General features: G+C 41.2%; 1 protein-coding gene across 3 annotated transcripts in view; it reads left to right on the top strand.

Annotated features, from left to right (window-relative positions):
* MYPN (myopalladin) overlaps positions 1-14,281 on the top strand; it is an 88,432-nt gene that overhangs the window by 63,045 nt on the left and 11,106 nt on the right. For 2 of the 3 annotated variants that reach the window (XM_045023479.1, XM_045023478.1), the window contains 6 exons: positions 922-1,014; positions 6,150-6,371; positions 7,098-7,247; positions 8,534-8,613; positions 9,541-9,667; positions 11,144-11,351. In XM_045023479.1, the coding sequence (XP_044879414.1) occupies positions 922-1,014; positions 6,150-6,371; positions 7,098-7,247; positions 8,534-8,613; positions 9,541-9,667; positions 11,144-11,351 (880 nt within the window). The remainder of the gene's footprint in view (positions 1-921; positions 1,015-6,149; positions 6,372-7,097; positions 7,248-8,533; positions 8,614-9,540; positions 9,668-11,143; positions 11,352-14,281) is intronic. The other variant, XM_045023477.1, reaches the window with a different exon arrangement.

A 14,281-nucleotide genomic window follows, 5' to 3' on the forward strand; every position in this document is an offset into this window, starting at 1 on the left:
TTCAAATCACACACACACACACACACACACACACACACACACACACACACACACACACACACACACAGGAAATAGACAGACTAAAGTCTATTAAATTTTACAGTATTTACTTATTTCAGCAAGAGATTCATGTTCCCTATTTTAACTTTCTTCTGATAACTTCACTCAATAAAAGTTAAAGTTAAGATTCCTACAGCAATGTTAACATGACCTTGTTTTCCTTTATGTATTATTGTAGTTTTAACAAATCTATTGAATTATAGACATAACAAGAGAAAACAGGAGGAGGACATATGACATGTACAACATTCCTGAGTTAATTGTACTGTAGGAACCTTATCTTCGGCATTTCCTGACTTTTAAAATTTAAACTATGCAAACCTAGGCCATGATCCTGCATAGTCATCTGAGTACACAGACTGCTATGTCTGCATGAAGCCCCACTGACATATCTGGGACTCCACATGAGCACAACAATTTGCCAGCAGGGATCACAGTGCAGGATCAGGATGTTGCAATAACAGTCATTTTTGCATGCTATTTTTTTTTAGTAAAGAAACACACAAGAAAGAAAAAATGCCTATGGTTGACTTTTAAATGGCTCCATCAGATGGACTCCCTTCTCCATATTCTCTGCTATAAAATAGCACAATATAAAGGAGAAAATGCCCTTATTTTGTAATTACATTCTGCATCTTCTTTTTTATAGAGCCAGTATCAAATAAAAATCAGTAGAAAAACTGCTGAAATACCCCAAGTATCTAGAACAAGTATCAGACTCTCCAATTATGTTGTAATATTTCATTACCTCTGAACTTCATTCATTGTATTTTGATTCCAAAATCAGCTCCAGATTCATTAAAATTATGCCTTTAAGTGGTATGGTACTGTCTTCCTAATCCCATTACTTCCCTCTGCTAGAGAACAACATATGATGAAAAACTGGCCCACAGACTTCAGGGACCAAGCAATGATTCCCCAGTCTTCAACTATACAACTCAAGATGTATCCAAGGTACAACATTATTATCCAACTTTTGTTACACCATACATAATTCTTGTCACTAGATTTTTCATTTCCAAATTCTGCCTTTGACACAATCGGTAAAAAAAAAATGATATGAAAATAATTGCTTCATTGTTCTAGAAAGTTATTATACACCTCTACCTCAATATAACGCGACCCGATATAACATGAATTCAGATATAATGCGGTAAAGCAGCGCTCCGGGGGGGCGAGGCTGAGCACTCCAGTGGATCAAAGCAAGTTTGATAGTGACTCGCAGACAACTTCACAATTGTTAATCTGCAACCACAGTTTAAAGGTGAGATAAGCCTTCAGCATAGTTTGACTGGACAGGTCTGGTACTTGGGGAAGCCAGGCCTGGAAAGTAAGTGATCAACATAGATCAGAATTCCCCCTAATACAACACATTATGTTCAGATCAAGATACTTATTTGATGGGTTATTCTTTTCAACATTCTAAGGAAGGAATGGAAAAGTGGTTAGCATACTAGTCTGGGACATGGGAGACCAAGATTCAATTACTTGCTCCACCACAGACTTCCCATATGATATTGGGCAAGTCACTTAGTATCTGTAAAATGGGGAGAATAGTACTTTCCTATCTCTCTGAGGTGTTGTGAGAGTAAAGGCAGTAAAAAAGAGCTTGTCAGTTGCTCAGATACGATGGCAAATATGGACTATATAAGTATTTAAGATACTGTAGAACCTCAGAGTTACGAATTGACCAGTCAACCACACACCTCATTTGGAACTGGAAGTACACAATCAGGCAACATCAGAGACAACCAAAAACAGCAAATACAGTACAATAGTGCAGTGGTTTTCAAACTGTGGGTCGTGACTCATTACTGGGTCACGGAATATAAGGCACTGGGTTACGGCAGCTCTGGTCAGCACCACCAACCGGGCCATTAAAAGTCCTGTCAGCAGTGCTGCCCGGCTAAGGCAGGCTAGTCCCTACCTGTTCTGACACCATGCTGCACCCTGGAAGTGGCCAGCAGCAAGTCTGGCTCCTAGACTGGGGGGGCACAGAGCTCTGCATGCTACCCCAAGCACTGGCTCTGCACTCCCATTGGCCAGGAACTGGCCAATGGGAGCTGGGGGGCAGTGCCTGGAGGAGAGAGCTGCGCAGAGCCACTTGCTCACCTCCGTCTAGGAGCCGGACCTCTGCACCCCCGCTGTGCCACTGAATGGGACCCTGCCCAAGGTAAGCCTGTGCCCCAATCCCCTTCCCACACCCCAAACCCCTCATCCCCAGTCCCACCCCAGAGCCTGCACCCTCAGCCCAGAGCCCTGACCCTCTCCCACACCCCAACCCCTTCATCCCCAGCTCCGTTGGGTCATGGGCATCAACAATTTTCTTCAGCTGGGTCACCAGAAAAAAAGTTTGAAAACCACTGCAATAGTGTGTTAAATGTAAACAACTAAAAAAAGGGGGGAAAGCAGCATTTTTTCTTCTGCATAGTAAAGTTTCAAAGCTGCTTTAAGTCAGTGTTCAGTTGTAAAATTTTGAAAGAACAACCATAACATTTTGTTCAGAGTTATGAACATTTCAGAGTTACGAACAACCTCCATTCCCAAGGTGTTCATAACTCTGAGATGCTACTGTAGATAAATTTCTTCCTAACAGCATGTTAGGAAGCAACATATTGTGCTAGTTTCTGATCAGAAGCCATAAATCAAAATATCAATATCCTTTGACCAAAAAAAATACAAAAGAAGAAGAAAATGTTTCCCAGTGTTTCTATAAATCCAGCCAAACATTCTGAAGTATACGCCTTCCTACTTTAAAGTTATGCTGTAACAAACCTCAACGTCAGGACATAATTGCATCATTTGTGGGGAAATTAAAGTGTGTGATAGATATATAATCATGATCCCTTGAAATAGGTGTTTACTTATGCTACACAATCTGTTCCACCTTGTATTTAGCTGTGGCACTCTAAATGCTTTTCCCACACCTGAAGAAGAGCTCTGCATGTCTCGAAAGCTTGTCTCTCTGACCAACAGAAGCTGGTCCAATAAAAGATATGACCTCACCCACCATGTCTCTCAAAGGAAATACAAAATGTCAAGACTCTGAAAAAAATTCTGTTCTGGTGGTAGACAAGCTGTTTGTCCAGTTTGAAACCAGACAGTCCTGTTTTCATATGGTTTGTGCCTGTCTGATACTAATAAAACACTGAACGTGGTTTTGTCTGGTATCATACACGGAGGATGCCATTTCCCAGAGAACACTCCTCTGCCCCCAGTGGCATGACCATGTGTGTGAGGTCACGCTGGCTAGGGTCAGGCAGTACATTCTGAACAATGGCATCCTCTGTGCAGCGTGTGAGAGGTCATGCTGGCAAGGGTGGAGGGGTTATATAGGTGGGGGTGGGGAGAACCGAGGGGATGTCCTATATTCTGGAGATGCATCAGTGGCCATCCTGTGGGGCCTTAGAGAAACTAGTAATAATGTCTTCAGGTCCTGGCAGATGGTGGGGGGAGTCTGTACAAGTGTTTGCTCTCTTCTCTCAGGAGCTACCTGAAGAATTCCAAAGAAGCCCTTAGAAGTTCTCACAGCAAATTTCAAATCTAAGGGTAGGTCTATACTTACCTGCCGGGTCGACGCGTAGCGTTCGACTTCTCGGAGTTCGAACTATCGAGTCTAATCTAGACGCGATAGTTCGAACTCCGAACGACCTCCCGTCGACTCCGGAACTCCACCACCGCGAACGGCAGTGGCGGAGTCGACGGGGGAGCCGCGGACTTCGATCCCGCGGCGTCTGGACGGGTGAGTAACTCGAACTAAGGTAGTTCAACTTCAGCTACGCTATTCACGTAGCTGAAGTCGCGTACCTTAGTTCGACCCCCCACCCTAGTGTAGACCAGGCCTAAGAAGAATGAAATGAGATATCAGAAAAGTGTGGACATGGAAAAAAAAGAGAAATATCTGCTTAGAATCACCGCTTATGAGAGAAACTGGTGTTTCTGAATTTGGATTATTTAATTTATGAGTAACTCCAGGAAAAAGGGAGATGACTATGAAGCATTTTAATGCCAAAGCTATTTCTTAAAATACACAAATCACTCTCTGATTTCATATGGAATGTGCCCCCACACAGTCCCGCTCCCAGCACCAGAAAAAACAATTGATTGCTTAACTTCCCCATCGACCTGTACAAAGGCCAAAACCTGTAGTCTGCAGGAAAACATGATAAACTTAGTAGATCTGAAATCAGAGTAACTCCTGATTTACGCTAGTGTAACAGATTAGAATTTGGCCTATCATATAAAGTGATATGCTAAGACATGCTTTGTGAAAGAAAAAACAAAACAAGATGAAATTTAGTAAGGATGTATTCAGCTTGCCAGCTGGTGGTGAGCCATAGGGCAAACCTTAACCAACCATTGCAGTAGGTAACACCATCTTGTGGATGCATCCTGCACAATACCACAGACTTGTGGGCTCTGATCTGGCTGTGTTGTGTTCACTACAGAGGAGGGAGATAAAAATGTATTTCCCCCACTTTTCTGCTCCCTCAACTCCCATTCTGGGTTAGCCAGTTCAGCCTCCCACATAAGTTAGAGAAGGCTGAAGGCTGTAATGTGCACTGGCTGGTAACTGTATCTTAGGGCATCAGAATGTACAGTATCATTCCTCAGCCACACACCCTCATATCCCCACCATGCCCCCTACACTGGGTTGTTAGGACAGAGGAGTGAAGAGACAGATCTATGCCAGCCAGGGATTCCCTTACACAGGGAAATCTATAACTAGCCTATTAAGGCAGCTCCTGTTGTACAAGGAGGGCTGAGGAGTGGAGAAGGAGCCTATGGTCTGTAGATAGCAACTTTTAGTGACCACACAAAGGAGAGTCCTTCTAGCTGAGAGAAAGGAACTGTGCTGCACTTCTTATCTGACAGGCAATCTTTGCTTATCTTGCACATGAAGCTATTAAAATAGGGCATGTGGGGTATTATGAGGGCTGATTCATAAATATTTGTAAATCTTTAGAGGGAAGATGCTTTAGAAAGTCAAATTATTATTATCCTGTATAAAGAAAAATCATCACTATCTTTTCAGAAATACCAGTAATTTCTGTAATATGTCTCTTAGGGTCTTGGAACTTTTCCTTACTGAATATTCTTAGATCAAAGCAGCCTGTATTTTATCACAATTCCACTCCCTGTATGCTGGCAGTTAAAGCTAAATTTTGATGACACACATCTGCGTCAGAAATAGGATAAGGACATAATCCTATTCCCAGTGAAATCAATCGCAAAACTACTATGGACTTCAACAGAAGTAGGAGCCATATCTTTGTGCCAAATAGAGAGGAGGCTGATGCTCTACGTACAGATCTCATAATGAGAGAGGTTTTGGACAGACTTCTCATTGGCATTGAGAGGAAGGTGTAGCTGAGCAATGTGTCTTTTCATTGACTTCATTGGCTTTGGATCAGGCACTTAATGAATTCAAACAAATTATAACTGGTTGTTCACACTGGAATGGTCACTGTTGCACCATATATTTTCATAATCTAAGGACCAGTTTCAAACTTACATTTTTACATCGTGGGCCAGATTGTGCTCTCAGTTACACCAGTGCAAATCCAAAGTTAACTCCATTGGTCAAGATTTTGGCAGTAAGGTAAGTAAACCTGAAAATGTTTCATATTTTTTAATCTTGATATCTTCGTCTTTTGGCAGCTATACTTTTGCTTATTTCAATGTGAATTAAATTATTACACAAAAAGGCAGTACTTCATATATTTAGCAGGCTACTAGTTCTGGAAAACACCCTTGAAAACCGCAGTTTACTTTTTCCATCTGCCACATTCTCGAGAGAGGCCTAAAGGAGTTATGTGCACAGCTCCCATTGAAGAGGTGCAACTCCCTTTGACAAATCTCAAACTTACTCTCATTTTCGTGAAACACATACACCGAAGTTACAATAAGAGCCTGCGGGTGCACATATTGGTGTATACTGCTGCACAATGCACCAGTACACCTACTGCTGGGGTTAGGGTTTTTTAGGTTTTCAGGTCTTTTAGATGACATTTGGTTTAAGACAAGTGATTGGAAATACCTTTGAGTGTAATAGTGTTGTTCAGATCACTGCCAATATAATTCTGCAGGAATACAAGATTTCAAGCTTTGAACAGAGGTTGATGAATGAAATAGAGTTTCGCCTGGAACGTACCCCAGTGGATGAATCAGATGATGAAATCCAACATGATGAAATACCTACAGGCAAGTGCATAGCACCCATCTTTGACAAGAGACTCAAGCATTTTCGGGTCATGGAAGGATCTCCTGTTACATTCACCTGCAAAATTGTTGGAATACCCATACCCAAAGTAAGTGATGCTTATAGTCAGATGTACAGAAATAAAGGTTACTTACCAGTAACTTCCAGTATATCACTTCTGCAGACCCTCACTCCCAAGACTGTTGTTCTGCATAGGTAGTTCTCAAAGTAATCAGTAAAGCAGTTAATATAGCAGTATCTCCCCACTACTGCTTAGTGCAAGTCAGCCCTAAGTGATCTGCATGGACTGATCTCCAGATCTTTTTTGATCAAAGGAAGACAAAACTTGATAAAAATATTAAGGTCTGATTCTGTCTCAAATACATGGGCTGATTTGATGAGATGTCTAGCAGTGCACATACTCATACAGCCATGATAACAGTTCTGTAATGTTAACTTACATTATCCCAATACAGAAACATTCAGTTGTTTATTTTAAATGGTCTGCAAATTTTACAATATTTATAAAAATGTGCAGTAGCAAATGTTCAGCAAACGTATTTTATTCTTATCTGCAGATTGCCTTGTCACTATTCAACTGCAAAGCAAATTTAAATACACCTCTACCTCGATATAACGCTGTCCTCGGGAGCCAAAAAATCTTACCGTGTTATAGGTGAAACCACATTATATCAAACTTGCTTTGATCCACCGGAATGCGCAGCCTCGCCCCCCCAGAGCACTGCTTTACCGCGTTATATCCGAATTCATGTTATATCGGGTCACGTTATATCGAGATAGATGTGTAGCTGTTTTTCTTTATGATCACTTTCAGGTATATTGGTTCAAGGATGGCAAGCAGATTTCAAAGAAAAATGAACATTGCAAAATGAAGAGAGAGGGAGATGGAACATGTTCTCTACACATTGAAGCTACTACTAATGATGATGATGGAAACTATACAATAATGGCTGCAAATCCTCAAGTAAGGGAACTTTTTCTTTACAAATGTGTTTTTTTCAGCTTAGAAAGATAAGTAATCAGGAACATAAGAATTGCCATACCTGATCAGACCAGTGGTTCATTTAGTCCAGCAACCTGTTTGTGACAATGGCTAGAACCAGATGCGTAAGAAGCAGCCACATCGTAGACATTTATGGAAAACCTGTTTATGGTCTTATTCATCTCCTCTCTAAATGAAACAGTCACAATCAGTTTCCCTTGATATGAACATGTGTCTGTGCCTCTAATCATTTTTGGTCATCCATTCCAAACATCTATTTCTGCTATATCTTTTTTGACACAAGTGGATAGGAAATAGATGCAATATTTCAGGTGGGTGCAACATTTATATAAATGCCATTTTCAGTATTAGTTTTTGTTCCATTCTTTATACATTCTAATATTTTGTTTTCTTTTTTAACAACTGCTGTAAATTGACCACAGCTCAGTGCACATTCAGTTGTGCATGTGACCTGTTTAAAAATTGTAAATCTAAAACATTACCTTTGTTTTGCTCAAAATTTCCCATCTATTCTTAGCAAGTTTCACATGTTACTATAAATATTTTTGATTATACAGTCCCCATACCAGATAGATTAAGTTGTTATGGTGCCATTGCTTAAAGTAACATGAAAGCTTACAAGAGCTTGATTCTCCACTCTGTTACTGCAGTTTTGTGTCGGTAGAATGATATTGAAGTCAGTGGAATTACACTGGTGTAAAACTGGTTGAACCTATGGTGAGCCTCGCAAAGCAGAGTAGAGTTCGATGTGTGGACAACAGCTGTATTGTCAAATACATGTTCTTTGACAAATGTCTAGTGAGGATCAAGTTAGCCACACAGTTGGCGGGTTCCTTTGCTTGTGTTTTACTCTATAAAGAAAGATAGAACTACTATAATTTATATATAGTGGGCCAAATTCATCCCTGGTGTAATTCTAGGCTTGCATGATCTTTCCTTGATTTCATTGACTTGTATTGATTTGATTTCAGTAGATTTACCCTGTTCCAGTAGAGCTACACAGGGGATGAACTTCGGCCCTTAAACGTTAATATATTTTGAAAGATGTGAAATTGCAAATTGTTTTGTGGCACTTCCCAGTATTTAAGTAATACTGTTTTATTAAAGATATTATATAAAAGCCCTGTAGTACAGTCACAGTTTAAAATATATTAGTTCTGTAATGTTATGTACAGGATCAAACACTTATAATGAAGAATTGAACAAGTGGTTAACTGACAATTAATTCTATTTCCATTCTTTTTTAGGGGAGAATCAGTTGTTCTGGCCACTTGATGGTTCAGACTGTTCCCACGCGTGGCCGATTAACAACTACTCAGTCGCATAGGTAAGATGAAGTACAATGCCAGAATCAAGTATCAGAGGGGTAGAAGTCTTCTTCTTGCATCCGAAGAAGTGGGTATTCACCCACGAAAGCTCATGCTGCAAAACGTCTGTTAGTCTATAAGGTGCCACAGGATTCTTTGCTGCAATGCCAGAATCACACATGCTTTACCGAGGTTGCCATTTTGACCCAGAATATTTTTCAGGTTGAGTGATTTACTTTAATTTCTTGGTGCTGTTTGGTCCAGAGCCATAGAATTTTATTGGCATGGTTAAAATTTGCTATCTGCTCATCTGTTGATTCCATCATTGAGATTTTGGTGTAATTTAGTTTCTAGAGGGTAGATGGTTTGCACTTAGCTGATTAATTGAGGAAGGATGGCCTGTGACCAAAAGCACAGAACTTTGAGCTGGTGAGTGAAATCCTGGCTCCACTGAAGTCAAAGGCAAAACTCCCACTGGCTTCAATGGGAGCAGGATTTCATCCAGAGGTTCCAAGTTCTGTTCCTGCTCCTGCCATGTACATCTGTGTTAATGCATTCAAGTCACTCAGGTCAAGGTTTTCAAATGTTGCTAGTGAATTTGGGTGCCGGACTTGAGGTACTATTATTACAGTTAGTTAATCACAATTGCAATGGAGTTAGTGGAAATGGATGGATTAGTAAAAATAAATTCTGCCAGAAAAATATGGAATGACTTAGGAATCCAGTTTTACTTACTATATTAAAAGTTCATTTGATAATCCTAACAAATTTAAAATATGCACACATTATATTGTACTTAATGCTTTTCTTTGTACACCTATTCTGGCATTACTTTTTGGTTTTACCTAAATATCTGTTGATCATTTTCCACAGTTTGTGCCCCATACCAAATTTTAGGAAAATAATTTATATTTCTTCCAAACACATACCTCAGTTTTGTATTGCAGAGCAAGGTCCCGTGTGCAAGAAGGAGATAAAGAACCACTACAAGAACGCTTTTTCCGGCCATATTTTCTGCAGGCACCTGGAGACATGGTAGCTCATGAGGGGCGACTTTGTAGACTGGACTGTAAGGTATTTTCATGGCTCACTCTTACTCTTTCTGTATACATACTGGTAGCTGTCTTCCTGGTCTTCTTTAATAGGCTTTCTTCAATAATTTCTTCTAATATTTAATGCCTTTCTTGTGTTTGTTCTCTCATTTCTTATCACTCTACCTGAGCTTCAGGTGTTTTCTATGTAGCACATGCCAGATGGAATGAAAAACACTGTATAAATTTCACCAAAACTAGAAGGCTCATTTACAACAGAGTTCATACAATTTATGTGGCTTAGTTTCTACCAGCCTTTTAGCAGAGTGGCAAACGGAAGGAACTTCCATAGAGATGTAGGTCTCCTCTGCTGAGTCATTGAGTCATCCTGTAAAAGGTGCTTGAACACACACCCATATAGCTATAAAAATGGGGCAGAAACGATTGAAGATACTGTATTTTCACCCCAAGATTCACACTGTATTTTATTGATAGTTAGAAGACTAATATTTTTAGAAAGGTGCAACACAGCCTCGATCGTTCCCTTTTTCTCTAAAGGGCACAGAGAAGAAAAACCTCCCAACTTATTGATCCATGCTCCCAACTCTGAGGAGTTGTGGCTCACAGGGATTAGTGTCTACCCAAATGGGCTAAGCAGTGGTATGACATCTGTGCAGACCCCAGCGACCTTTAAGCTATTTCATAGCCTCCACCATTCCAGATCTGAGGATGTATACACACACATACACAGAGAAACACACACACTGCTGACACTAGTCCCACTACCATGCAAGTAGATCTTCCCTAGCCCTGAAAGGATTAGAAGACAGAGTGGAAGTTACTGTCCATTTCTAGTGAATTTTCCTTAGGAATGATTCAAAGTTTACTAGAGGAGCATGCCACAGAGGCTGGTTGCTCTCTAGCTCTGCTCTCCTAGCAGTGCTTGTGGGGACCCAAAAGCAAATTGGAGATTTCACAAGACTGGAGAAAAGCAATTTCCATTCCAGGTAGGTTCCATTCTCCAATTTCTGGAATTCGTGCATTTGCTTCTCTCCATTGAAGGGAAGCTTTTGACCCTGAGTGAGCACCTATCTCTAATGGAACAATCCTATAAAATGTAATAAGAGGTAAAAAATAATCATATCAACTGACAAAATTCTATTGTGTGTTGATTTAAGACTTCTACAGAAATACATCATTCTGTATTATTAAATTCTATGTGTTTCAAGTGAGTTCTGTAGAACCCAGTTGATTCCATCCCTATTAAATTCTATAAAAGTTCTGATCTAGTGTTTTGATTTCAGCCAATCACAATCTGAAAACAAGCAGAATAGTAACATTTTGCTTTTTATAAATCTTATTTGTGGAACCAATTTTTTTCCTGGAAATAATCACCAATAGCAGTTAGCAGTTCTATCTCTGACCGCACTTTATATTCTACATTCTCTCATACATATGTTATTTATTGGGCTGTTGAATGTGTGTGTCACTTGCCTTTAGCTGTTTCATTGTCTGTTAGGTGAGTGGGTTACCAACTCCAGACCTGATGTGGCTTCTGAATGGCAAACCTGTATTACCAGATAGCACTCACAAGATGTTGGTCAGAGAGACCGGTGTTCACTCTTTGCTTATTGATCCTCTCACACGAAATGATGCTGGAACTTATACTTGCATTGCAACCAACAAAACAGGACAAAATTCATTTAGCCTGGAGCTCAGTGTTGTAGGTAAGACTTACTGAAAGGTTTTAATAAAAGACTATGTACAGTAAGATACTGTAATTACTTGTATCTATTACTTTGTATGTATTCAGCTTGAGTCTCCTCTCACACCACTGTATGTCAAAAGTAACTCCATTGCAGTCAGTGGAGTTACACCAGTGTAAAACTGATGTAAGGAAGAGAATCAAATCCAGTGCTTCTTTTGTAGAGGTGTTCTAGTTGTTCCTTCGGAGCTGTGATGATTCTATACAGTATCTATGTGCAAACCCCTGCCTACTCATCCATAATATTTTTCTTTTTCAGCCCCCTGCCTTCATACATTGCTGTTCTTGATCTCTTCCCCAGGAAAAAGACATAGCCTTGGGTTTTAAAAATACTCTGTGGCCTCCCTACCATGTCACAGTTACAGTTTTATTAGTTTAAAAAAATATTTAAATGTAAAAATGATGAATGCTACTCATTTTCTACTCATTTTCTTAAATAAGCCTGATGAAACCTGAGCAGCCATGGTAAAAGTGCTGTTGAAATCCACATCTGCAGCACTCATTACCTGCAATGGTAGCATGTTTGGACCCCATATATACATTCATCTATAGAAAAAAATCAGTTCTATGTATGACTTTCAGTACATTCCCTTAAGGATCTTGGATCTTAAACAAGTTGATAATCTTTCATTAGAAAATAAATCACAACCTGTTAAGGCAATATCTACACTACCAATTTTCATCAACAAAAGTGATGTCGACACCCAAAAGTTGATATAATAAAAATCTGAATTTCCTGTTCACGCTTGCTCCCTCTGTCAGCAGATCGCATGCACATTGGGGGCTCCATCATCGACAGTGTGAGCATTGCACTGTGTGTACCTATCCCACAGTCCAGCTCGACACCTTCTGTCACTAGGTGTTGTGGGAAGGCGGAGTGGATCGCGGCGCATCTTGGGACCTGGCTAAATGTCCTGTGATGCATTGTTTTGTGTCCCAGCACTCCATAGCCTTCCGGCTTTTTTGCTGCATTTTTGCAATGGCCATTCTCTGCTGTGCACCCCAGCATCAATGTGAGAAGGGATGGATCCCGCACTGCTCTCCTATGCTCTGTTAACTGCCATGAAGACATCGCGGATGGCAGTGCAGTTAATTGTCAAGTTCCTAACTGAAGAAGACTCACAGACACCCGACATTCTGTGTGACATGGATAGGAGCAACTTTAGATTGCTTTTGGCATTCACAAGCAGTTGCATAGGGTAGACCAGGAAACAAGCACTGAATGGTGGGATCATATCTTTATGCAGGTATGGTCTGAAGAGCAGTGGCTACAGAACTTTCAGATGCAGAAAACCACCTTCCTGGTGTGGAGCTCACCCCAGACCTGTGGTGCAAGGACATGAGAATGAGAGTTGCCCTCTCGGTAGAGAAGCGTGTGGCAATCACTGTGTGGAAGCTGGCAACTCCAGACTGCTTCTAGTCAGTCACAAATCAATTTGGAGTGGGGAAGTCAATCGTTGGGGCTGTCTTAATGCAAGTGTGCAGGGCAATAAATCACATCCTGCTACAAAGGGCCATGACTCTGGGAAATGTGCATGAAATAGTGTACAGCTTTGCAGAAATGGGGTTCTCTAACTGTGGAGGGGCAATAGATGGCACACATATTCTAATTTTGGCACCAGACCACCTTGTGACAGAGTACATCAATAGGAAGGGGTATTTCTCCATGGTGTTGCAGGCGCTTGTGGATCACCATGGGCGTTTCACTGACATCAACGCGGGGTGGTCTGGAAAGGTACATGACGCACGCATCTTCTTGAACACTGGCCTGTACAGAAAGCTACAAGCGGGGACTTTCTTTCCAAACCAGAAGATTACAGTGCGGATTGTTGAAATGCCCATAGTGATCCCGGGAGACCCAGCGTACCCCTTCAGCCGTGGCTCATGAAACCTTACACAGGACACCTGGACAGCAGTAAGGAGCAGTTCAACAACAGGCTGAGTAGGTGCTGGATGACTGTTGAATGTGCCTTTGGCAGATTAAAGGCACGCTGGCAATGCCTTTATGGCAGGCTAGACCTTAATGAGGATAATATTCCCATGGTCATAGCCGCATGCTATACGTTGCATAATCTCTGTGAAGCTAAGGGTGAAAGGTTTGCTCATAGGTGGAGTGTTGAGGCATAAGAACAGACCACTTGGCTGCTGATTTTGAGCAGCCAGATACTGGGGCTGTCAGAGGAGCCCCGAGGGAGGCAATTAGACTCAGGGAGGCTTTGAGGCAGCACTTTGACAATGAACACCAGTAATATATATCTCTGACACCATGTTAGTTTTCCTAGGAAGCAATTGTGTCATTTTGGGCCTTATATTCCTGTGAGACAATGATTACAATGCCTGTGCATGTATTAGTAGTGCCTACAATCTGAATTTGTAGAGAAAAAAAAAGTGATTCACCATTAAAAAAAAACTTTGCTTTTATTGAACAAGAAACAGCGCACAAAAACACACAGATGCCTGCTGGGAAATGAGGAACCACGGAAGGACAGACTTTCACAACTGTGCGTAGGTCCAGCTATCATTGTGAAAGTTGTTCGAGGGGGTGGAGAGAAGGGGAAACTGAGAACTCCCGGAAAGTGGAAGGGAATGTGCGGGTGGAATGGGGGGGGAGGGCATGGAAAAGTGTTCTGAATGTGCTGTAGGAGAAGGCGAGCATGGATCTGCTCAGTCTGCAGCACTACTAAGGACTGCAGCATCTGCTTTTGCTCCTCCATTACTTTAATCATCCGCTCAGTAGTGTTCTTAAACTCCTAATTCTCTTTTCTGTCCTACTGTTCGGCTTCCCAGGACTCCTGGCGTTCCTTTTTCCTTGCATTGGAGCAATGCAGTACCTCCCGGAACATGTCTTCTTTTCTGCATCTTGGGTGCTTTCTTATCTGGCAAAGACACGCA

This window comes from Mauremys mutica, chromosome 7, assembly GCF_020497125.1.
Source record: "Mauremys mutica isolate MM-2020 ecotype Southern chromosome 7, ASM2049712v1, whole genome shotgun sequence".
NCBI classification, from domain to species: Eukaryota; Metazoa; Chordata; order Testudines; family Geoemydidae; genus Mauremys; species Mauremys mutica.